Consider the following 23,565-nt stretch of genomic DNA (forward strand, 5'->3'; position numbering starts at 1 on the left):
ACGGAGCGCAGGGATTCCATGTGGAAATGCCGCACTCTCAGGGACTTGTTCACTTCTTTTAAGTCCAGAATAGGGCGAAAGGACCCACCTTTTCGCGGCACCACAAAGTAGATGGAGTATCGGCCGCAGCCTTGCTCGGCGGGAGGCACCGGGGTCACTGTCCCTAACTGAATCAGACCTTGTAAAGTCTCCTCCACCGCCGCCCGTTTGACGGCAGAACTGCATCGGGACTCCACAAACACGTCTCTTACTGGGGCGTTGAATTCTATTCTGTATCCATCTCTGATCAGGTCCAGAACCCACTGATCTGAGGAAATCTTGGCCCACTCCTCGACAAAGAGGTAAAGCCGTCCTCCGATGACCGGCGCACCATCATTGAGAGGGTCGCCCCTGAACTCCTGGTCTTGAGCCACCGGCTGCTGAACGCTTGTCCGAGCGAAAGGAGTTCCTCTGCTGACCACGGGCACGTGAAGTGAACCCAGCAGAACGCCCCGGGCGGTACCTTCTAGCTTCACGGAAGCGAGGTCTGTACGAGGAGTGGACCGCCTGGCCCTTAGAGGAAGGCCTCTGCCTATCTTCGGGCAAGCGCTGGGGTTTTGGATCACCCAGGCCATTCACAATTTTCTCCAACTCCTCACCAAATAGGAGAAGTCCTTGAAAAGGCAACTTCACCAACCTTTGCTTAGAGGCCATGTCCGCTGCCCAGTGTCGTAGCCACAGACGACGGCGAGCCGCCACTGCTACTGCCATTTGTTTAGCCGAAGCTCTGACAAGGTCATAAAGGGCATCAGCCAGAAAGGACAAGGCCACCTCCATCCGCGGAGCCACATCCAAAAAGGGCTCCGCTCCAACTCCGGGCTGAGCCACTGCCTGTTGCAGCCAAGCTAGGCAGGCTCTAACAGCATAACAGCTGCATGCAGACGCCCGAACAGTGAGACCTGCAATTTCAAAGGACCGTTTCAATACTGTTTCCAGCCTACGGTCTTGAACATCCTTCAGGGCAACACCTCCTTCAACAGGGAGGGTAGTTCTCTTTGTCACCGCAGTGACTAGGGCATCCACTGTAGGCATTTGAAAACGAGCCATATGTCCCTCACGCAGAGGGTATAACTGCCCCATAGCCCTGGAAACTCTCAAAGGTCCCTCGGGGTCAGCCCACTGAGCCAAAACAAGCTCTAGGATGGAGTCATGCAAAGGGAAGGCCCAAGCAGCTTTCTTGGTACTAGCCATCCTGGGATTACACGAGGAGGCCATGCCACTGTCAGGATCTTCAATCGAGAGGGCCTGCAGGGTATCTGAAATAAGCACTGGCAGCTCATCACGGTGGAAAATCCTCACCGCGGAGGGATCATCCAGATCCTGTGGTAAATCCGCACCTGACTCTGGTTCCTCAGACCAAGAACGTCTGTCAGAGTTCTCCGAATCCTCACACCCCGACCACGGGGGGGAAAAAGGTGCACCACAATCTGAAGGGGAATTAACCCTTCTGCGCTTATCTTTAGGCCAAGCATCCGGGAAAAAAGCCTCACTGGGCAGTCCCAGGCCAGAATCCATCGGGGGGGCAATCAGAGGAGCCTCAGGCGACCCTTGAGGAAGGGCTCTTTTCATCATGTATGCTTTATGCAGCAAAAGCACAAAATCCGGGGAGAAAATCTCACCCTGGGCACCCAAATCCTGTTCGGTGCTAGCCACTCCTGAAATAACCTCATCTCGAGGTGCCCCACCCGGCTCAGGTCTCTCCGTGTCCACGGAGGCCGCGCCATGTGGTGGAAGCAAAATGGCGCCCGCTGCCAGCTCAGAGCGGGAAGAAACATCGCTCGCCATGCTCGGGCCGGCTCCTACGCCAGTACAGCACGATTTACAGAGGCCTGCTGCTGATTTGCGCTTGCCACAAGTGGAACAGCGCTTTACATTGTCCGCAGCCATCGCCGAAAAACGGCGGTAAAATCCAAGATGGCGGTTTCGCGCCAAAATCGCCCCGATCGCGGGCCCACCCCGGAGGAGTTGGAAAACACTCTTACCTCAAAGGATCTAGTGTACAACTATGATCCTGCTGAAATTCAGGTCAAAAACCTCTGCTCCAGCGTCTCTGCGTTTAAAAATGCGACGCGACTTTTTTTTTTTTTTTTTAAGCTGTGAGGAAAGCAGAGGTATTGAAGACTCCGGAGGCTCAGATGAGTGGGAAAGGCAGGGAAAGGGCGAACCTATATGCCTGCATCCACTGTTGGTGGGTAAGGACAGGGAAAGCAAAACAATATGTCCACATCCACAGAGGTATGGGTAAGGCAGGGAAAGGGCTAACCTATGTGCCTTTAAAGTGAGGCTGCTATAGCCTCCAACACCCCGGTTAACAACTGGCAAGCCAGGAACCACCTCCCGGCAGATTTTTCTGGAGCTCGAACAAGCTGCAGCCACCCTGCTAGGGGAGATAGAGAATACTGGAGAGGCAGTGGAGCTAGCTGGCCAAGAGGGCACTGTGAAAGTTTGAGTGCTCTCTATCTCCCCTGCTGGTTGATGGACATAACCCATATGTAATGGCTTCATCTGCTTGATGACAAGGAAGTGCGCTTTTTTTTTTTTTTTAACACTGTGCGGAAAGTTGGAGGCAGGCAGCAACAGAGGGACTCCGGGAGGCGGGGGGAATGGGTAAGGCAGGGAAAGGGTGAACCTATATGCCTTCAAAGTGGGCACCACCAGCCACAACACCCCTGCTCAACTGGCAAAGCACAGGAGCCACCCCAGGCAGTCTGAAATCCAGGAGCTGATCAAGCTACGTCCACACCTGCTGGGAGATAGAGAAATACTGAAGGCAGTTGGGGCTAGCCGTCCAAGAGGCACTATGGTTTTTCAGTGTTCTGTATCTCCACTTGCTGGTAGGCGGATACAACCCATCAGTTAATGGATTCATCTGCTGCTGATGACAAGGAAACAGGCGATTATCCTTCTAAATCTAAGCACAACTTATCCATTTAGCAATTGAATATTGCCACTACTCAGCTGCTAAATATTAAGATATGCTTTTAGATTTAGATGCATTGTCAGAAAATGAATAACTGCTGGCTCCGCCTTTGCTCCTCCTGAATTCTCCTTATGAGTTGTATGAAACCTGGCCATTCAGTGAGTTAAACGGCCTGATTTTATCAGTATAACAGTTGAAAATATATGGATAAGTAAAGTATTCACCAGCCGACAGCTAATACTTAACTCATTTTGAATATCAGGCCAAACATTTTCACTTTTCAAGACTATTAAGAAAAAAATAAATATTGCGCTCTGGAAGAAGACCATATATGTTAGTTATTCTCAGAATCTATATGGTGCTCTACTCATGGCACTCTACAAGAAATAAACAAAGTACAAAAAAATTTTGATGAGAAGGGAATCCATGACAAAATGAGAAGCTTGAGATTCAGGCACTGGGATAAACCAACTGAAAAAGGTGAATTTTGAGTTTAGGGATGCAGTCCTAATATAGCATGCACCAGAGGAAGGGTGCAAGTCATGGAAAACAAAAACCCTCAGAAATGAGAGGTTACTTTTTTCACACGATACAAAAAAGTCTGCAACATTTAGAGTGCGGTGAACGTGGGTGACATAGTAACAAACTAGTCATAAAACATGCTTTCTGTAAAATATTAGTCACTGCACCACACATTCCTCTCCCAGCCTAGAGTCAGCAAGGCTTCTAGTAGACAAATGGGTACCTGGTAGACAAAACAGATGGTTGGGGCCTGGCAGCCATATAGGAACTTCACATCAATGACCTGCAGCTCTTCTAGTCGGATATTAAAGGCTTTTAACTCTTTGTTGTCCCGGTCAAGGGGGATGACCTTGAAAAGCCCATCATAGAGACGCAGTCCAATCATACGGCATTCTGGATCAATGATACCAATGATGCCTGTTTCTGAGGGGCGACCAATGCGATCCTAGAATAAGAGGGAGAGAGAATATGGCTCATGAAGGTGCACAGCCAACAGCCACTGCCTCCTATCTTCAAAATGTCAAAAGAAAAAGATTACTCATTAACAGGGCTACACTAACACAACAGATTTTTTTTCTATGTCATGGTGCAACCATTATATCTACTGGTTTTCATGGCTGTAGTTATAACTCTGCAGTAACATTTTCAAAAATGCTTATATCACTACACAACCTCTCTGTTGTACACTTTTGTGGGTGCCTAATTATTATCATCACAGCAACTTGGCATCTAAAGAGACTCTACTGTCTTGTCACTATGCCGCTGACAATTTGACTTAATCTTGGTGCACTGCACCTTTATGATACTTATACAGCTGAGCATGTTTGCATAATTTGGCTTGCTGGTTAACAGGACCCCTGACAAAGACCTGCATGCCGAAACATGGCCCGTGTTGGGTATTTCTTGTCAGTGCTTCCTGGATGCTGCATTTGAAGAATAAACATTTTTTGCTAGCCGTCTTTGAATTTGTTCGTGTCTTCCACTCTTGTGTTGGTTCTTTGACTTTTTGTGGAAGGTTTCTTTTCCTGTTTTTGCTCTTTGGGTGCAACAGAAGCACCACAATGAAAATATATGCTTTCCCCCAGCCTCAGCCTCCAGGGGATGACATGAACACTCTATTCCCTCTTCGGAAAACTTCTGAGAATGTACGATAGCTGGTACCCAGGGAAGTAAATCTTCATTCAGAACTAGGGACTGCAGGCTCTCTCCCCTGTTTCACCAGTTGTTCCTGGTAATCTATATTTGAAGGGTTTGGGTTTGAACGTTTCTATCTAAACATGATAATTACCACTATAGTAGTTTTCTTACTACCTGATATGAGACCAGAGACCACAGGTTACTTTACACGGAGGAGGCATCTAATGGTTAAGTTTATGGGCCAGAACAGCAAGACCCAAGTTCAAGTCCTATTTAGATCACTGTCCCTCACTATGACTTTGGGCAAGTTACTACAACCTCACTACCGAAGTTACTTACTTACGCTGCAAACTCTTCCAGGCAAGGAGCCACTATACTTGTAATTTGTTGCATGATACTTTAAGATCTCACATAAATGTCAATATAGGGAAAATAGACAATTTCTCTTTGAATCATTACAAATCTTTGAAAGGGTGGCTGTGTTGGTCTGATGTAACAAAATGAGAGAGGTAGGTAGCATTAACTTTCAAGGACCAGAATCCACTTTGTCCTTGAAAGCCCTTGCTTTAATAAACTGGATAGTCTATAAGGTACCACTTGTTGAATTTAAATAGCTTTCTTTGGAAACTGGCTCTTAGCTCCAAGATTATGAGGAGAAATCAAGAAGTACCCGACAGGAAGAATTTATTAACTAGCTCTGCGACACAGCTCTCTAGAAATCATTTCTGCTGGGAAGAACCTATTTTAAGAGGCTCAGGAAGAACATAATATACAGTCTTCTCTTTTCAAACAATGACCTGCAAACATTTCTCTCTTACCCCTCTGCTGGAATATTAAGGACAATTTGAACAGCACAAAGAGTTTGATTTATCTGATGTAATAGTTGATTTTAGTATTTGTTTGTTGGTTTTATGTTGCTTATTTTATGTATGCCTTATTGTAACCCACTTAGATTTTTTTTAGATAATGCAAACTATATTTTTACATAAATAAAATAATTTTAAGGCTTGTTTTGTCCATTTTATGTTTTTTTTTTTGTTACATTTGTACCCCGCGCTTTCCCACTCATGGCAGGCTCAATGCGGCTTACATGGGGCAATGGAGGGTTAAGTGACTTGCCCAGAGTCACAAGGAGCTGCCTGTGCCTGAAGTGGGAATCAAACCCAGTTCCTCAGTTCCCCAGGACCAAAGTCCACCACCCTAACCACTAGGCCACTCCTCCACTCCATGTCTATAAGAGAAAAAATGATTTCAGAAAATCAGGCCCAAAGACTCACTAGACTAGAATTAATGAAGACAGCTTTTAATATTGTAAACTGCCTTGAACCTCATATGCTGGGATCTGTGCGGTATACAAACTATAGATTAGAACTGACTATGCAGCCTTAGCCTCATATTTTCAAAGGCATAGATGATGGTACCACCACTTCACCTCTCTCAGAGAATTTGCCATATGCAGACTACTTAGTAACGTAGAAAGTTTTGCTGGGCATAGATCATGAAATTGTTCGCTCTCTCTCTACTGGGTTACTTCATCGTCCTCTCTGCATTCTTTTGCTGGCATAGCTGATGTGCCTATATATTCATATGAGCACAGGTTATGATGTCAAAGTTCCTTCTGCCTTGACTGGGTCATGATGTCAACAGGCAATGTCTATGGCATTTATCTATATACAGTGGTGGGCTATAGTCTGCTTACCCCATTTCTAGGGGTATAGATGTCACCCCACAGTTTATTTACTTTTTTTTTTTTTTTTAAATATGAGCATGGATTTTGCCACCATCCTACAGCCTGCTTACCTGTACATTTCCATGTGCACGGGTTATGATATCAATACTGTCCCCACTTTGTTTGTACTCCAGGATACAGGCATTGTACTTGGCAGTGAGAACAAACAGCAGGTCCTTGTTTTCCCCCTGAGGAGACAAAACCATAGCTGATACATGAACCTTAGAAGTCCAATGTGAAACCCCTAAAATAGAACCCTCTGCATACCTTTGGCCGGAAGAGCTCCATAACAGCAATCTTGCCATACATTCCCACCTCCTTAACTGGACGCAGGCCCTCTGCAGTAACCACGTAGATCTCAAGTCGTGTATTCTTCGCAATCAGCAAATTTAAGTCCTCAGCAGAGGTAAAATGTCCTGAAATGACGCAAGGCAAGAAGGAAAGCTTACCTAAAAGTCAAAACCCAGCACAAAGGGTAAAAGAAACCACAGTTCTATGGAGAATAAAATGTTTTGTCTTAACACACTCTGATTACTGACTTCTACTCTTCTCAAAAAGGTAGGTACAGCTTTAATTACTCTACAAAATACAAAGAAGCCCAATCATTATTTTTCTTATTATGTAGGGGTCAGAACCATTTAAGAGATACTGACCCACATTTAGGGCTGTTTACTAAGCAGCGCAGTAAAAATGCAAACTTTTTAGTGTGCGCTAACGCTAGAGACACCCATAAAAATATAATGGGTATCGCTATTGTTAGCGCCTACAGCGTGGCTTAGTAAACAGGGCCATTAGTGTTTCAACAATCATGGCATGTGCCATCAATTATTCCTAAGTGACCATTTCAGTGGATTCAGAATTTCCAGTGTGTGAACCAGAAATGAATGATTCAGTTTCAAAGAAAGCAATCCCACAAGGAAGACAACAGCTTTCTAAAGTCTGCTGAAAATTAGTCAATGTGATCAGCGCACGTTGGTATATTTTGCTTTGAAAATATTTTATATGGATTTTGTTTTGTGCATTTCTGAGTAACCCAAAAAATGGAATAAAGGTTATTTCACTTATTAATAAATACCACTATACATAAGTGAAGAGACCGCTGCGAATCTTGCCAGCAATGTGGTCACTTAATAGTACTCTCACACCTCTACCCTGCTACTCCTTCGTGCTACCCGGCTAGCAAAAATTTCTGGAAAGAACACTGATGAACCAGGACTGCATGTCACACAGCAGAAGTTATTATTTAACCTGTTGAATAAATCACATTAAAGACCCTTTTAATTTCAAGAGGCATATAATATGAACATCTGATAGAATGAAAAATTGTGTATGCAATTAAGTACTCTGCCTAGAACTGGAAAAACAGAGCAGAAAATACTGAAATAAAATAAATATGCCGTGCTAAACGTCAATAATCTGCAAGTGCTGTCAACTGGAGACTCAGTAAACCTGTGAAGAGGAAAACTGTGTAGTCTAGAAAGTTCATGGGCATATAACATCTTTTTTGCTCATCCTTTAAGACAGTGTTTCTCAAGTTATTTTAAAAGTACCATCTAGTCAGTATGGTTTTAAAAGGTACCACAGCCTACTAAGGCTTCTGCTCTTGGTTAAAGAATACTGTGTAGGATTTTACAATTATTCATCAAGCAAGCAGTGAAGAACACTATTCAAGCTCTAAAACATGAGCTGACCCCGCATTTCTTGCCACAAATTTAAAAGCAACTCTGACAAATTCCTAGCAGGAGTTGGCACAACATGTAGTAACTTCTCAGACAAAAAAAACTAATCCTCTCACTTTTCCATCAGAAGGAAAGAAATTCTATTCATTCCTCACATTTTCTGAATTCACTGCCCTTCTCTCTTGCCTTTCCTCTTCTGGATCAATGCTTCACCTAGATAGCGTATGTCATGTGATAAAAAGAGGGGTCCTAGAAATATCTATGTTCTCTTATGATTACTCTCTACTCTCATCTTATGTCCACTGTATCCTTCTCCTTCCTTTTAGATTTTCTTCCTCTTCCTTTTTTCCATTTTAGATTTTTCAACAAATTTACAACAACTAAAAGAAAGGAAAGTCAAAAGTCCATAAATCTAACAAGTAACCCTTCTTCTGTGTAATATTATTAGAGAGAGAGAGGGAGAGAGAGAGATTGAAGATTACATCAATTTTAGTTAAAAATGCAGCAACACAAAAATTGTTGAGAATTAACTGTATAACCCCTAATACCCTTCCCATCCCTGACATTTCAAAAATTGAACAAATTATCCTATATAATAAAACGCACCTCCAACATTCTGAAGCTGACTGCATGGCTGAGGTATTCCTGCTCTCTGTATCCATCTCCTGAATTGACATCACGTACTTCCAGGTACGTCACAAGCAGATGTGACCAACCACACGAGGTTTCTCTGCTTCAGAATGTTGGAGGTGCATTCTATTAAATAGGATTGGTCAGTTCCTTGAAGCACAGTCAGAGCTCAGTGTCCTGCACAGTAAAGAGTAGTTACTTACCTGTAACAGGTGTTCTCCGAAGACAGCAGGCTGCATATTCTCACAAGTGGGTGACGCCACGTCGGCCCCGGAGGATTTTAAAGCAAAATCTAAAAATATCTTCTACGGCGTTCCGTCGCGCGAGCGAACGCACTGCGCATGTGCGCACACCTCTTCCCGCTCGCCGTGCGGACACGCCCCTCAGTTAAATCCAAAAGATGGAGGAGACAACTCCAAAAGGGGAAGGTGGGAGGGTTTGTGAGAATATGCAGCCTGCTGTCTTCGGAGAACACCTGTTACAGGTAAGTAACTACTCTTTCTCCAAAGACAAGCAGGCTGATATTCTCACAAGTGGGGTATCCCTAGCTTCCAGGCTTACACAACACAACAAACAGTGGTCAATTGAGTCTCGCAACGGCGAGGCCAGAATAAAATTGACCTGAAAAGAAGAAATATCTAAATGAGTGTAGCCTGGAACAGAACAAAAATGGGCTTAGGAGGGTTGGAGTTGGATTCTAAACCCCAAAGAAGTTCTGCAGCCCCGACTGCCCAAACCGACTGACGAGTCGGCTATTGCTGAAGGCAGTAGTAAGATGAAAATGTGTGGACTGATGACCACGCCGCAGCTTTGCAGATCTCTTAAATAGTGACTGATCTTAGATGAGCCACCGACTCAGCCATGGCTCTAATTTTGTGAGCCGTGACATGGCCTTCTAGAGTCAGTCCAGCTTGGACAAAAATGAAGGAGATGCACTCTGCTAGCCAAGAAGAAATTATGCAGTTTCCGACAGCAACTGGCATTAAAAGAAATAAACAACTGGGCGGACCGTCCGAGGGAGCTCGTCTGCTCCACGCAAAAAGTGCGGAGCTTGCTTTCGCCAGGGCTTGTAAGATGAGGGAGAAAGAATATTGGCAAGACAACTGACTGGATCAGCTGGTACTCTGATACCAGCGCCAGTAAGAACTTTGTCTGCATGCAGAGAACTACTCTGTTAAGATGAGAAGTAAGGTAAGGCGCTTGAGCTACTAGAGACCGAAGCTCACCGACCTTACGAGTTGAAGGAACAGCCACTAAGGAAAATGACCTTCCAGGTCCAATACTTCAGATGGCAGGAATCCAGTGGCCCGAATTGAGCTTGCAGCAGCTGGATGAAAACGACATTGGGACCCCAAGATACTGGATAAGGAGTGATAGGAACTCTGACCGAAGCATAAGAGCCAACTGTCAAAATTATTGTGGGTGCTAAGCCCAACAGAAATAATCTCCCCTAGACACATACAAGGAATTCTCTCAATATTGGGGGAGAAATAAACCTCTCGTGAAGTGGACAGCTAAAGGCTGACCTTTCACACGTTGATGATAAGCTCTATTGCACAAAGATGAATACTGACAGAGTTGGTCTTGAGACCAGACTCAGACAGGTGTAGAAAGAACTCAAGCAAGGTCTGTATAAGACAAGATGCAGGATCTAGGGCCTTGCTGTCACACTAGACGGCAAACCTCTTCCATGAAAAAGAATAACACCTCTTTGTGAAATCTTTTCTGAAAGCAAGCAAGAGTCGGGAGACACTCTGGAAAACTCAACGAAACCCCACTCTCAACATCCAGACCGTGTGAGCCAGAGATTGGAGGTTGGGATGTAGAAGTGCCCCCTCGTTCTGCGTAATGAGAGCTGGAAAACATTCCAACTCCAGAAGAAGAGGGAATCCTATTTGACGCAGCTAGAAAAGAGCAATCAGAATCATGGCTCCACAATCTTGCTTGAGAAACAGCAAAATCTTTTCCACCAGATGTATGGGAGGATACGCATACAGAAAACCTGTCTCCCAAAGAAGGAGAAAGGCATCCGATGGTAGCCTGCCGTGAACCTGCAGCCTGGAACAGAACTGAGGGACTTTGCGATTGGACTAAGTAGCAAAAAGATCCACTGAGGGGTCTTTCGAACTATAGGCATGCTCAACTGTAGCATTATCCTGCTCAGCCTGTCGGCCAGACTGCTGTTTACGCCAATTAGATAAGTGGCTTGGAGAAAACATGCCGCATTGCGGGCCCACCGCTACATCTGCATGGCATCCTGACTCAGAGGGCAAGATCCAGTACTCCTTTGTTATCGAGTACATCACAACCCGATTGTTTGTTGAATTAAAATAATTTGGTTGGATAGCCAGGAGGGATGCAACCTTCGTCAGCAGCTTTTGACTGAGTAAGATGCCTCAGAATCAAAATAGAGAGAATTAACCACCTCTGAGGGGAATACCAAAGACTGGCGAACAGTTGGGTTACATCCTCTAGATACCCTAAACTTGATACCACTGGGAAGCTAGGATGCACTGAGCGGATGTCATGTGCAAAAGTGCCATGGGAGTTACATGAACTGTGGAAGCCATGTGTCTAGAAGTCTCAATATGTATTGTGCTGTAATCTGTTGAGACGGGCAATCATCGTGTTAAGGGAACACATGCACTCCCAGTCCATGAAGATACGCTGCAACAACAGCCAGGCACTAGGAAAAAAACATACTCTGGATGCAAAGAGAGTATAAGTATCCTGTAAATCCAGAGAGCATAACCAATCGTTTTCCTGAAGTATGGGAAGAAGGATGCCCAGGGAAAGCATCCTGAACCAAATCTGTTTAGGCCCCTTATGTCTATGATGGGACGCAACCCACAAGGAAAGACCTGGAATAGAATCTCAACCCTTCTTGCCCTGGTGGAACGGGCTCGACTGCATTGGCGCTGGGAAAAACAGAGAGTTCCTCTGCAAGTACTCACTTTTGATGGAAGCTAAAGGATTAAGCTTCCAATGAACAATGTGGAGGGTTTGATTCCAGATTGAGAATGTATCCTAACCGGACTAGTTGAAAAAACCCACCGGTTGGAGGATAAAAGAAGTCACCTTTGGTGGAGAAAATTTAAACTTCCCCCCGACAGGCAGATTGGCCGGTACGGACATTTTTTTTTTTTTTTTTTGTAGTGGCTATACTGAATTGGAGCCAGTCAAAAACCCCTCTGGTTCCTGGGGAATAGCTGCAGGGGCCTGATTAGGTGCACGCCGCTGACTAGAACGAGCGTGCTGAGGCATAGCCCGAACCGGCTGTCGAGAAGTAGGAGTATAGGTACGACCCCTTAAGGCACAAGGAAAACTACTCCTCTCTCTAAAGAACTTCCAAGATGAGGAAGTGTATGCACAGCATATCTACAGTTTTCTGCTGAGTCTCCTCCTCCAGGAGAGAGGCACACAGTCATGAGAGTCTGCGCATCACTGTACCTAGAGCAGAAATCTAGGTGTTACATTACAAGTGTCGAAAATGCCCTTGGACAGGAACCTGCGACACACCGTGTGCTACCTGACCACTTGGTGAAAAGGTCTAGCCTACTCCGGTGGGAATGCTCGTAAAGATCTGACAAGACTTGATTTGGGATGCGATCATGCCAGCCTGGTACGCCATTCTCCAAAAGAGGCTAAGGATGTATGCTCTGGCCCCGGGGGCGCCGAAGTAAGTTCTTAGAACTCCTATCTGTTCTGAGTGCAGAAGACTCAGGTGAAGATAGTAGTCCAGGACCTCTAGCATCTGGGCATTGGGATTCACAATCTCCACTGTAATGTCAGATGACCATCATTGAACTGAACTAACTACTCAAACAGAGCAGCTCAGATCCAAACACGTCCGATATGGAGGCTACTATGGGTCGAGAAGTTGCCCCAGTAGGGTGCGAACACCCATACCAGAGGCAGCATCGGTGAAGGAGACCAGGTGAAAAGCTAGATGCCGCAGGAGGCGGTAGCACCCATGGCATCCAATGGTACCCATGGTCCCGAAGCCAAGGACAAAGTCTGGAAATGCAAGAGAATCGAAAACAGACTGCTAGACCATGGCACCGACGGTACCGATGATACACATGGTACCGATGGACCCCGGTACCAATGGTACCCATGGTACTTGGTACCGATGATAGTCATGATATCTGGTATCGATGGTACCCATGATACCTGGTACCGATGGTAGCCATGACATGTGGTACCGATGGTACCCATGATATCCGGCACCAACAGCACCGACGGTACCGATGGTACACATGGCACCGACGGTGCTCATGACACCTGGTACCAATGGCACCGATGGTACCTGGTCATGATATCTGGTATCGATGGTACTCATGTGCCGACGGCATCCATAATACCTGATACCCATGTATCCACGGTACCGACGATACCTGATACTATGGTACCGATGGCACTCATGATACTCGGTACCGATGGGCGATGATACCTGGTACCGATAGTCGATGGTGCCCATGATACCTGGTGCCGATGGTGCCCATGATACCCGGTACCGACAGCACCCATGGCACCGATGACACTCGGCATCGACGGCACCCATGGTACCGATGATACCCGGTGCCGACGGGACCCATGGTACCGATGATACTCGGTACCGACGGGACCCATGACACCGACCATGGTACCAATGTTCTTGGTATCGATACTCCTCGGTACCGACGCACCGATGATATTCGGTACCGACAGTACCCATGGCACCGATGATACTCGGTACCGACGGCACCCATGGCACCGATGATACCCGGTACCGACAGCACCCATGGCACCGATGACACTCGGCATCGACGGCACCCATGGTACCGATGATACCCGGTGCCGACGGGACCCATGGTACCGATGATACCCGGTACCGACGGGACCCATGACACCGACCATGGTACCAATGTTCCTGGTATCGATACTCCTCGGTACCGACGGTACCCATGACACCTGGCACCGATGGTATCCACGGCACCGATGATATCTGGTACCGATGTACCGGTGCATCGACGTCCAATGCCAGGATACCTCCATAACAGAGGGAGCAACGCTCTCGGCACCGACTGATGTCTGAAGCCCGGATACCTCCATAACCGAGGGAGCAAAGCTCTGGGCATCTCCTTTGGCCATCCCTGGCAGAGTAGAATACGTCTCGTCTTTGAGACACTACTTGCGCTTCACAGGGAGATGATCCGGCCCAAGACACATCCGCCGATGCGCCCGAATGACCTGCCAAGCAGGAGACGCCGAGGCAGGTGGAGACCTATTCGATGCATAACTATACCCAGCGTGCATCGGTCTCTGTCGGACTCCAGAATGATCTCTTTTGGGCATCCCTGGCAGAGTAGAATACGTCTCGTCTTTGAGACACTACTTGCGCTTCACAGGGAGATGATCCGGCCCAAGACACATCCTCCGATGCGCCCGAATGACCTGCATAGCAGGAGGCGCAGAGGCGGGTGGAGACTCAATTCAAAGGTTACACCACTGATATTGTGTCACCGGGTTGCCCATTCAGTGGCTGACCAGGAATGCACCTGCTTAGGTTCCTGGTTTTTCCTGTGACATACACCTTCACCACTTGTGGGGCTTAAAGGCAGTGGTGTGCTGGAGCAGGCTCTCACAGCTCTGGAGAGCCATTTGTAAAGTTTTAATAAATGGATCCTAAAAATGTGGGCTTGTTTAGTTTGCTGGCGAGAGAGAGCCCACAGATAACAATATGCCAGCACTTTTATAAGAAAAAAGAAAAAGAACACCCAAAAAGGGTAAAATAAAAAAAGAGATTTTACTCCGAGGACCTGAAGAAAACACGAAGCACTAACGAACTCCGTGTCTCCTCAGACGCGGAAAAAGAAAAACTGAGGGGCGTGTCCGCACGGCGAGCGGGAAGAGGTGTGCGCACATGCGCAGTGCGTTCGCTCGCGCGACGGAACGCCGTAGAACAGATTTTTAGATTTTGCTTTAAAATCCTCCGGGGCCGACGTGGCGTCACCCACTTGTGAGAATATCAGCCTGCTTGTCTTTGGAGAACACTCAGACACCAGAGAGGGGGGGGGGGGGGGGCTGACACCAGAGGGGGGGGGAGGTATCTCTGTCACACACACACTCTCTCTCTCACTGTATCACATTCACTCTCTATGTGTCACAGTCACTCACACACACTCTCTTGGTCTCATACACTCAGTCTCACAGACAGTCTGTGTCTCACACACACTCTCTCTCTCGCACACACTGTCTCTCACAGACACACTCGCACCCAGACTCACTCTCTCTCATACACAGTCACTCTCACATACACTCTCTCAAACATACACACTCCGAGGAAGACCTTGCTAGCGTCCGTTTCATTTGTGTCAGAAATGGGCCTTTTTTACTAGTCCATCAATGTTTCTCTCCTGAAGGAAATGGTCCCAGCTCAGGCTGCCACAATGGAAGGGGACCACAGTACCATTGGTACCTCTATGATCCTAATCCACCAATCCGGATGTCTCCACTTCTAACAAGAATACTGGCAGGTCCTTCTGCTACACAGGACTATATAGGAGGGCAATCAGTTTACTGTTCCCTGGAGCTAGTGGGAAGGGCATAATGCATGCATATGAACTGGACTGTCAGAAATGACAGGAAATGGAAACTGAGCCAAAGGGATGGCAAAAGCATTCCTAGACTGAAAAGAACATAAGCGTTGCCATATTGGGTCAGATCACAGGTCCATCAAACTCAGTATCCTGTTTCCAACATTGGCCAATCCAGGTTACAAGTATTGGCAAGATCCCAAAACAATAAAACAGATTTTATGCTTTTTTTTTTTCCACTTTAAATATTTTTATTAATGAAGCAACTTGCAACATTCAAGACAGTACAGATAATGCAAAGTTGACCTAAAATATTGGACATCCATATAATATAACAGAAAAGAACAAAACAACAACCCAGTCACCCTTATGGTGAAAACTGAACTATCAACTCCCAATCACTATAAACAAGGGTCTACACCCTCAGCTCTGTCCTACCCCCTTAAATTTGTTCAAGCATATAATTGCCTCACTTCCCCCTCTAGCCCTCCTCTTCCGTTCCTCCCTTCCATACCACCCCCCTCCCTCCCTTCCTCCCCCCTCCCCAACTATCACCCGTTCCTATCAAAGTTTGATTGTCCCCACCCATTCTTGCAGTTGAGACCATCCTCTTCTGCGCCGTAGCTCCCCATCTCTACGGTATGCCGTTAAGCGTTCCATAGCTATAGTTGTTCTAATTTTGCTTTCCAATCCCCCAAGGAAGGAGGGCCAGTAACTCGCCACTTCCGAGCTATCAGGCATTTTGCTGCCGCCAGACCCCAACGTAACATTTTGCTCCGTTCCCATGAGTCACTGTCATTATACATCCCCAGCAAGCACACCATGGAATCTCCAAACATTCTTACCAATGCTTTCATCACTGCCTCCCAAAACGGTATCAACCAGGGGCAGGACCACCAAATGTGCAGAAATGAGCCCTTGTCTTTACCACATCTCCAGCACCGGTCAGAAGCATTAGGGTACATACCCCTAATTCTCTCAGGAGTGTAATACCACCTCGATAGCACCTTGTATGCATTCTCTTGCACTAGAGCGCACATGGAGGCCTTTTGAACCTCCCCACATATCCTCTCCCATTCCTGATCATTGAAACAGCAATTTAAGTCCGATTCCCATGCTCCCTTGAAGCGAAAGGGGGCAGGGTCACTGCCTCTCATAAATATGTATAGCACCGAGATGGATCTAGGCACCCTCCGTAATATACCCCATAAATTCTCCAAGCTCTCCTTATCCTGAGGGCTGCTCCCCCTCCATCCCATCGCTCCCATAAAATACTTAATCTGTAAGTAAGAAAAACGATCTCCTTCAGGGAGTCCATATTGTAACCTCAATTCCTCAAAGCTCTTAATCTGGGCCCCTTGGAGCACATCTTGAAAACTCGAAAGGCCCAAGTGATCCCATCGCACAAAAACCCGATTATCCTTCCCGCCCCGAACTTCGGCTCCCATCTTATCCCCGCCCTAGTGGAGACCCCATCTCCCTGTCCCCACTTCCTCCGAAACTCCTCCCATACAGTCAAAATGTGCCTAAGATATGGGTTATCCACGCCCATCAACACCCCCCCCCTCAATCCCTCAGTGGTCCATAGTAACGATTTTAAACCCCTATGTGGGAAGTACGATTGTTCCACTTGACCTGTTGGCTTAAGCCTGCCCCCTTCCCACTACAGCACCATCTTGACCTGAGCAGCCTGATAATACCACTCAAGCCGAGGCATTGCTCTACCCCCTCTTTCAATCTCTCCCCATATCACCCTTCCCGCTAACCAGGGATGTTTTCCGTCCCATACAAATTGCAATATCTGGCGTTGTAATTGCTGCATCTCCCGCTTGGGGACCGCCACCGGCAAACACAAACAGAAACAGCCTAGGCAAGACGTTCATCCTTATTACCGCCATCCTCCCCCACCACGACAGCCACAACCCTTTCCACCGTGATAATTCAATTCTAATGCACTCCACTATTTTGCCATAATTAAGTCCATAGACTCTACTCAGATCTCTAGGAATACAAACCCCCAGATACCTAATATGACTTCCGGCCCACTTAAAAGCAAACCTCTGCTTCAAACAGTTTTCTTCTTCCTGGGAGACTGAAATGCCTAATATTTCGCATTTCTCCATATTAATCCGCAACCACGCATACTGTTCAAATTCCCCCAGGATATCCACCACTACCCCCAACATTTTCCCTGGATCTGTCACATAAAGCAACAGATCATCCGCATACAGTGCCATGCGATGTTCCCTCTTCCCCACTGTGAAACCCCGAAACTCCGGATGGCCACGTAACCTCTCTGCCAAGAGCTCTCTCTATATATAGCAAACAATAGATACGACAGGGGGCAGCCCTGCCTGGTTCCACGTTCAATAGCAAAAAAGGAGGTATACTGGCCATTGATCTGTATACAGGCTTTCGGCGCCGCATACAAGGCTGCTATCCACCTGCAGAAATTATCCCCAAGACCCATACGCTGCATAACCTCTTTCAGAAACACCCAGTCAAAAAGGACAGGTTTATTCTGACCCCTAAATCCCATACTTCTCAAATTGACTGGCTTTAGATGAGAAACCTACCTGATATTGTCTTAAATTTTTAAGGCTTGTTGCTTAATCAATTTAATTAGCACTGGGAAACCTCTCTTTGTCTTTCTTTCTTTCTGTTCCTGCCAAGCTCTGATAGAGGGGAGGGGCATTTTTACATAGCTGAAACTGCTATAATTATCGGCAATATCTAGATTTATTTAAAAGGAAAGTTATTAATATCTAGGGCAGTTTTAAAAGTAAAATAAATTGTAAAGTCCTGGATCAGACACTACCATTTTGGTCCATTCAGCTAGAGAATTCCCTTGATAGCAGCACTTAGCTGACACATTGGGACTTATAATCCCACTCACCCCAGGGTTGTCCACTCATTTATAGACAAACCAAACCTCATTAACTTTACTCCTCAGTCATACACAGGCAGTCTTGCAGGCTGATAGTCCAACATAGTACACCTGTTCATACCCATTTCAACCAATCAGGATGACTTTTATTCTCTGCAATAATTGTGCTGCTTTAGTTTCAAGGCCAATCATCTGGAAACTTAAAGCTTGTCCTATCTGTCTTCAGCTATCTACTTTAAAACAAGAGCTCTATAAAGTAATGCAAGAATTAGATGCAATTAAAGCAACTTATAGGACTGTGCTGAATCATAACTTCTCACCACTGCCTCAGAGAATAAAACCACAAAGGAACAGATGGTTCACAGTAGGCTCAGGCAGAATTCGTCATGTGACACAGAAGCATCCGCCCGCACAAGTGTTGCCACTACAAATTCTTTTGCTCCACTACAGCACTGTGATGTTTCTGAAACTAAAATTGAAGCAGAAGAAAAAGAAAAAGCAAGGAAGAGGGAACAAAAAGAGGAGAAGGTACCCAAAGAGAAAAGACACTCACAAATCACTAAACCCAAAACACATACTAGGAAATGTAGTTGGAAAGCAATGACCACAAATGCTCACGGTCTAAGCAATAAAATTCATGACCTTCAAGCCCTGATGTTGGAGACTGACTTGGACATAGTTGCAGTCACAGAGACATGGCTCAATGGTTCCCATGAATGGGATGTAAACATACCAGGCTAAATCTTTTTAGGAAGGATAGAGAGGGACGTAAAGGTGGAGGAGTAGCTTCTGTATGTGAGAAATGATATCGCTGCAACTGAAATGACAGGGAAGTGGGGAAAGGAAGAAGCGATATGGATCACCTTAAAAAGAGAGGATAGAACCTTGGTCCACGTGGGTGTTGTCTACAGACCCCCGACACAATTGGAGGAACTGGATAAAGATCTGATCGCTGATATTCAAAAGTTGGGGAAGAAAAGAGAGGTGCTGTTGTTGGGAGATTTTAATCTGCCGGATGTAGATTGGAAGGTTCCTTCTGCGAAATCGGAAAGATGTAGAGAGATTGTGGATGCTTTCCAAAGTGCTCTGCTCAGACAAATGGTGACGGAACCCACAAGGGAGGGAGCGACGCTGGATCTGGTGCTCACGAATGGAGATAGTGTGTCAAATGTCCGAGTAGCTGCGCACCTGGGAAGCAGTGACCATCAAACGGTTTGTTTTGATATAACGGCTCATGTGGTTAGCGGCCACTCTAAACTCTAAGTCCTGGACTTCAAGCGAATTGACTTTAACAAAATGGGGGAATACCTGAGGAAGGAGCTGATGGGCTGCGAGAATGCACAACATGTGGAAGGACAGTGGTCCAAGCTGAAAGAAGTAATAAACAGGACCACAGACCTTTATGTAAGGAGAGTAAATAAAAGCAAGAGAAAAAGGAAACCGATATGGTTTTCAAAGCAAGTGGCTGAGAAAATAAAGGCTAAAGAGTTAGCATTCCAGGAATACAAAAAATCTCAAGTAGAGAAACACGGGGAGGAATACCAGATGAAACTGAAAGAAGCCAAGAGTGAGGTACGTCTGGCGAAGGCGCAAGCGGAAGAACAAATGGCTAGAAATGTACGGAGGGGAGACAAAAACTCCTTCAGGTATATTAGTGAAAGGAGAAAGACTAAAGAGGGGATTGTGAGACTAAAAGATACAGCAAAACGCTAAGTAGAAAATGATGAAGAAAAAGCCAATTTGCTAAATAGATACTTTTGTTCTGTTTTCACTGAAGAAAATCCTGGGGAAGGACAGAGAGGGACTGGCAAAAGTACACCTGAGAATGAAGTGGATAGAGCACCGCTCACGGAAGAGAGTGTGTATCAACAACTTGGAAAGCTAAAGGTGGACAAAGCCATGGGGCCGGACGGGATCCACCCCAGAATACTGAGGGAGCTCAGAGAGGTTCTGGCGGGTCCTCTTAAAGATTTGTTTAATAAATCCTTGGAGACGGGAGAGGTTCCGAGGGATTGGAGAACGGCGGAGGTGGTCCCTCTTCACAAAAGTGGTGATAGGGAAGAAGCTGGAAACTACAGGCCGGTAAGCTTCACTTCGGTTATTGGAAAAGTAATGGAAGCCATGCTGAAGGAAAGGACAGTGAATTTCCTGGAAGCCAATAAGTTGCAAGATCCGAGACAACATGGTTTCACCAAAGGGAAATCGTGCCAAACGAATCTCATTGAATTCTTTGACTGGGTGACAGGAGAATTAAATCAATGACGTGCTATGGACGTCATCTACTTAGATTTCAGCAAGGCTTTTGACACGTTCCCCACAGGAGGCTCTTGAATATACTAGACGGGCTGAAGATAGGACCCGAAGTGGTGAACTGGATTAGGAACTGGTTGAGGGGCAGACGCCAGAGGGTGGTGGTAAATGGAGTTCGCTCGGAGGAGGGAAAGGTGAGTAGTGGAGTGCCTCAGGGATCGGTGCTGGGGCCCATTCTGTTCAATATATTTGTGAGTGACATTGCCGAAGGGTTACAAGGTAAAGTTTGCCTTTTTGCGGATGACACCAAGATTTGCAACAGAGTGGACACCCCGGAGGGAGTAGAAAACATGAAAAAAGATCTGAAGAAGCTGGAAGAATGGTCTAACATTTGGCAATTAAAATTCAATGCGAAGAAATGCAAAGTGATGCACTTAGGGAGTAGAAATCCAAGGGAGGCGTATGTGTTAGGTGGGGAGAGCCTGATAGACACGGACGGGGAGAGGGATCTTGGGGTGATAGTATCTGAGGACCTGAAGGCGATGAAACAGTGCGACAAGGCGGTGGCCGTAGCGAGAAGGTTGCTAGGCTGTATAGAGAGAGGTGTTACCAGCAGAAGAAAGGAGGTTTTAATGCCCCTGTATAAGACGTTGGTGAGGCCCCACCTGGAGTATTGTGTTCAGTTTTGGAGGCCGTACCTTGCGAAGGATGATAAAAAAATGGAAGCGGTACAAAGAAAAGCTACGAGGATGGTATGGGAGTTGCGTTCCAAGACATATGAAGAGAGACTTGCTGACCTGAACATGTATACTCTGGAGGAAAGGAGGCACAGGGGTGATATGATACAGACGTTCAAATATTTGAAAGGTATTAATCCGCAAACGAATCTTTTCCGGAGATGGGAAGGCTGTAGAACGAGAGGACATGAAATGAGATTGAAGGGGGGCAGACTCAGGAAAGATGTCAGGAAGTATTTCTTCACAGAGAGGTGGTGAACGCTTGGAATGCCCTCCCGCGGGAGGTGGTGGAGATGAAAACGGTAACGGAATTCAAACATGCGTGGGATAGGCATAAAGGTCCTGTGCAGAAGGAATGGATCCACAGAAGCTTAGCTGAAATTGGGTGGCGGGGGGAAGAGGGGTTGGTGGTTGAGAGGCTAGGATAGGGGAGGGCAGACTTATACGGGGTCTGTGCCAGAGCCGGTGATGGGAGGCGGGACTGGTGGTTGGGAGGCGGGAAATACTGGACAGACTTATGCGGTCTGTGCCCTGAAAAAGACAGGTACAAATCAAGGTAAGGTATACACATATGAGTTTATCGTGGGCAGATTAGATGGACCGTGCAGGTCTTTTTCTGCCGTCATCTACTATGTTACTATGTTAACCCTGTCAAACGCTTTTTTGGCGTCTAGTGTTAACAGTATTGCCCCTGGGAGTCTCTTCTGTGCTTCCCATTGCAAGTGGAGGGTACAGCGAATGTTGTCACCCACCTGTCGACCCGGGATAAACCCCGACTGGTCATCCCCTATCAACTTTGGTAGGACCCGTCCCAACCTGTTGGCCCACACCTTGGCCAGTATCTTTACGTCAACATTTAAAAGTGAAATGGGTCTATAGGAGCCACATACAGTGGGATCCTTTCCTGGCTTAAGCAACAAAGAGATCCCTGCTTCCATCATTGAATTCGAGATCCCCCTTCCCTCCAATACTCCATTCCCTAGCCTGATAAGCTGGGGCCCCAACTCCTCCGCATAGCACTTAAAAAACCGAGCGGTGTAACCATCCAATCCCGGGGCCTTCCCATTCGGGAGGTTCTTAATTACCCCATATACTTCCCCCCATCTTATCGGTTCTCCCAATCGTACTCGCTCAGCTTCACTAAGACACGGGAGCTGTAGCTGATCTAAAAATTGTCCTATTTCCCCCTACTCATATCCTCCCCCTTCTTATACAATTCTTCATAGTATGTCCCAAAGCTTCTAGATATATCCACATCTGCATAATGCCAACCCCCCTTACCATCTCTCAGCCTTTGAATAAGTGTCTTCACTCGCCTCGCCCGAAAAGCGCTTGATTTATTAGCAAACTCAAAGGTCTGCTGTTTCAGCTTGGTTTGCATATATTCTCTATCATTTGCAATTGTGCCAATGCTCCCCTTACTGCTGTAAGCTCCTCCCCCAACTTTTTTGTGGGTTGCCTCTTATGTTGTTTTTCCAGTTGCACTAGGTGAGCTTGTAACTCCAAGGATTTCTGACGTCTTTCTCTTTTTCTCCGTGTACCCCATTTAATAAAAACTCCTCTAACCACTGCTTTCATAGTGTCCCATAAGGATCCATCATTAACCTCACCATTATCATTAAGTTGATAAAATTCCTGTATCGCCCTCCTGATGTCCTCCCTCACTGTTTCATCTCCCAATAGAGTCTCGTTGAGCCTCCATAGGCCCCCCCCCCTCTGCCTACCCCCCAGCCCCATAAACCTAATCCATATAGGAGCGTGATCAGAGACCTGACAAGTCTCTATTTCTGCTGCTTTTATCATATGCCAACTGTTACGGTGTACCCACAAGCTGTCTAACCTCGAATAAGACTGTGCTGCATGTGAATAATGGGTGTAATTTCTCTGTGTTCCATGTAATAATCTCCAGCAATCCACTACCTCACATACCTCACATTCCTTCAAAAAGTTCAACAATGCCTTACGACCGGTGCTTCCAACCCCCCTCCTTCCCATGGAATGATCCAAATCCGCGTCTGGGGCAATATTGAAATCTCCCCCCTATGATCACTTGGCCTTTAATAAAACCTTGGATTTCCTCCTACAGAGAATCAAAGAATTGCTTCTGACCTTCATTAGGTGCATAAATATTAATAAATGTGATCTCCTTACCTTGTAGAAGTCCCCTAATCCCCAAATATCGGCCACTCGAGTCCCGAAATTCTTCTTGTATGCTTAGCCCACAGGTGTGCCGCACCATTATAGCTACTCCCCCAACCTTTCTGGCCTCCCGTCCCTGATGTACCAGTACTTCTCTAAAGGGCCGGCGCCGCAATAAATGCGTGTCTCTCAGTCTCAGATGTGTCTCTTGCATCATCGTCACATCCCATTTTAACCTATTCAATTCCTTAAACACACGGCCCCGCTTCCCCTGATGGTGAAGCCCATTCACATTCCAGGACCCTACTGTTAGTGTTT

The 23,565-nt window shown here is 46.3% G+C and overlaps 1 protein-coding gene across 2 annotated transcripts in view; it reads right to left on the bottom strand.

Annotated features, from left to right (window-relative positions):
- DDB1 (damage specific DNA binding protein 1) overlaps positions 1 to 23,565 on the bottom strand; it is a 276,368-nt gene that overhangs the window by 191,271 nt on the left and 61,532 nt on the right. Inside the window, exons 2-4 of one of the 2 annotated variants that reach the window (XM_030201144.1) lie at positions 6,615 to 6,763; positions 6,419 to 6,535; positions 3,705 to 3,926 (exon numbers count right to left, since the gene is read on the bottom strand). In XM_030201144.1, the coding sequence (XP_030057004.1) occupies positions 3,705 to 3,926; positions 6,419 to 6,535; positions 6,615 to 6,763 (488 nt within the window). Of the gene's footprint in view, positions 1 to 3,704; positions 3,927 to 6,418; positions 6,536 to 6,614; positions 6,764 to 23,565 lie in introns of those variants that run through there. The other variant, XM_030201145.1, reaches the window with a different exon arrangement.

This window comes from Microcaecilia unicolor, chromosome 4 (genome assembly GCF_901765095.1).
Source record: "Microcaecilia unicolor chromosome 4, aMicUni1.1, whole genome shotgun sequence".
Lineage (NCBI taxonomy): Eukaryota > Metazoa > Chordata > Amphibia > Gymnophiona > Siphonopidae > Microcaecilia > Microcaecilia unicolor.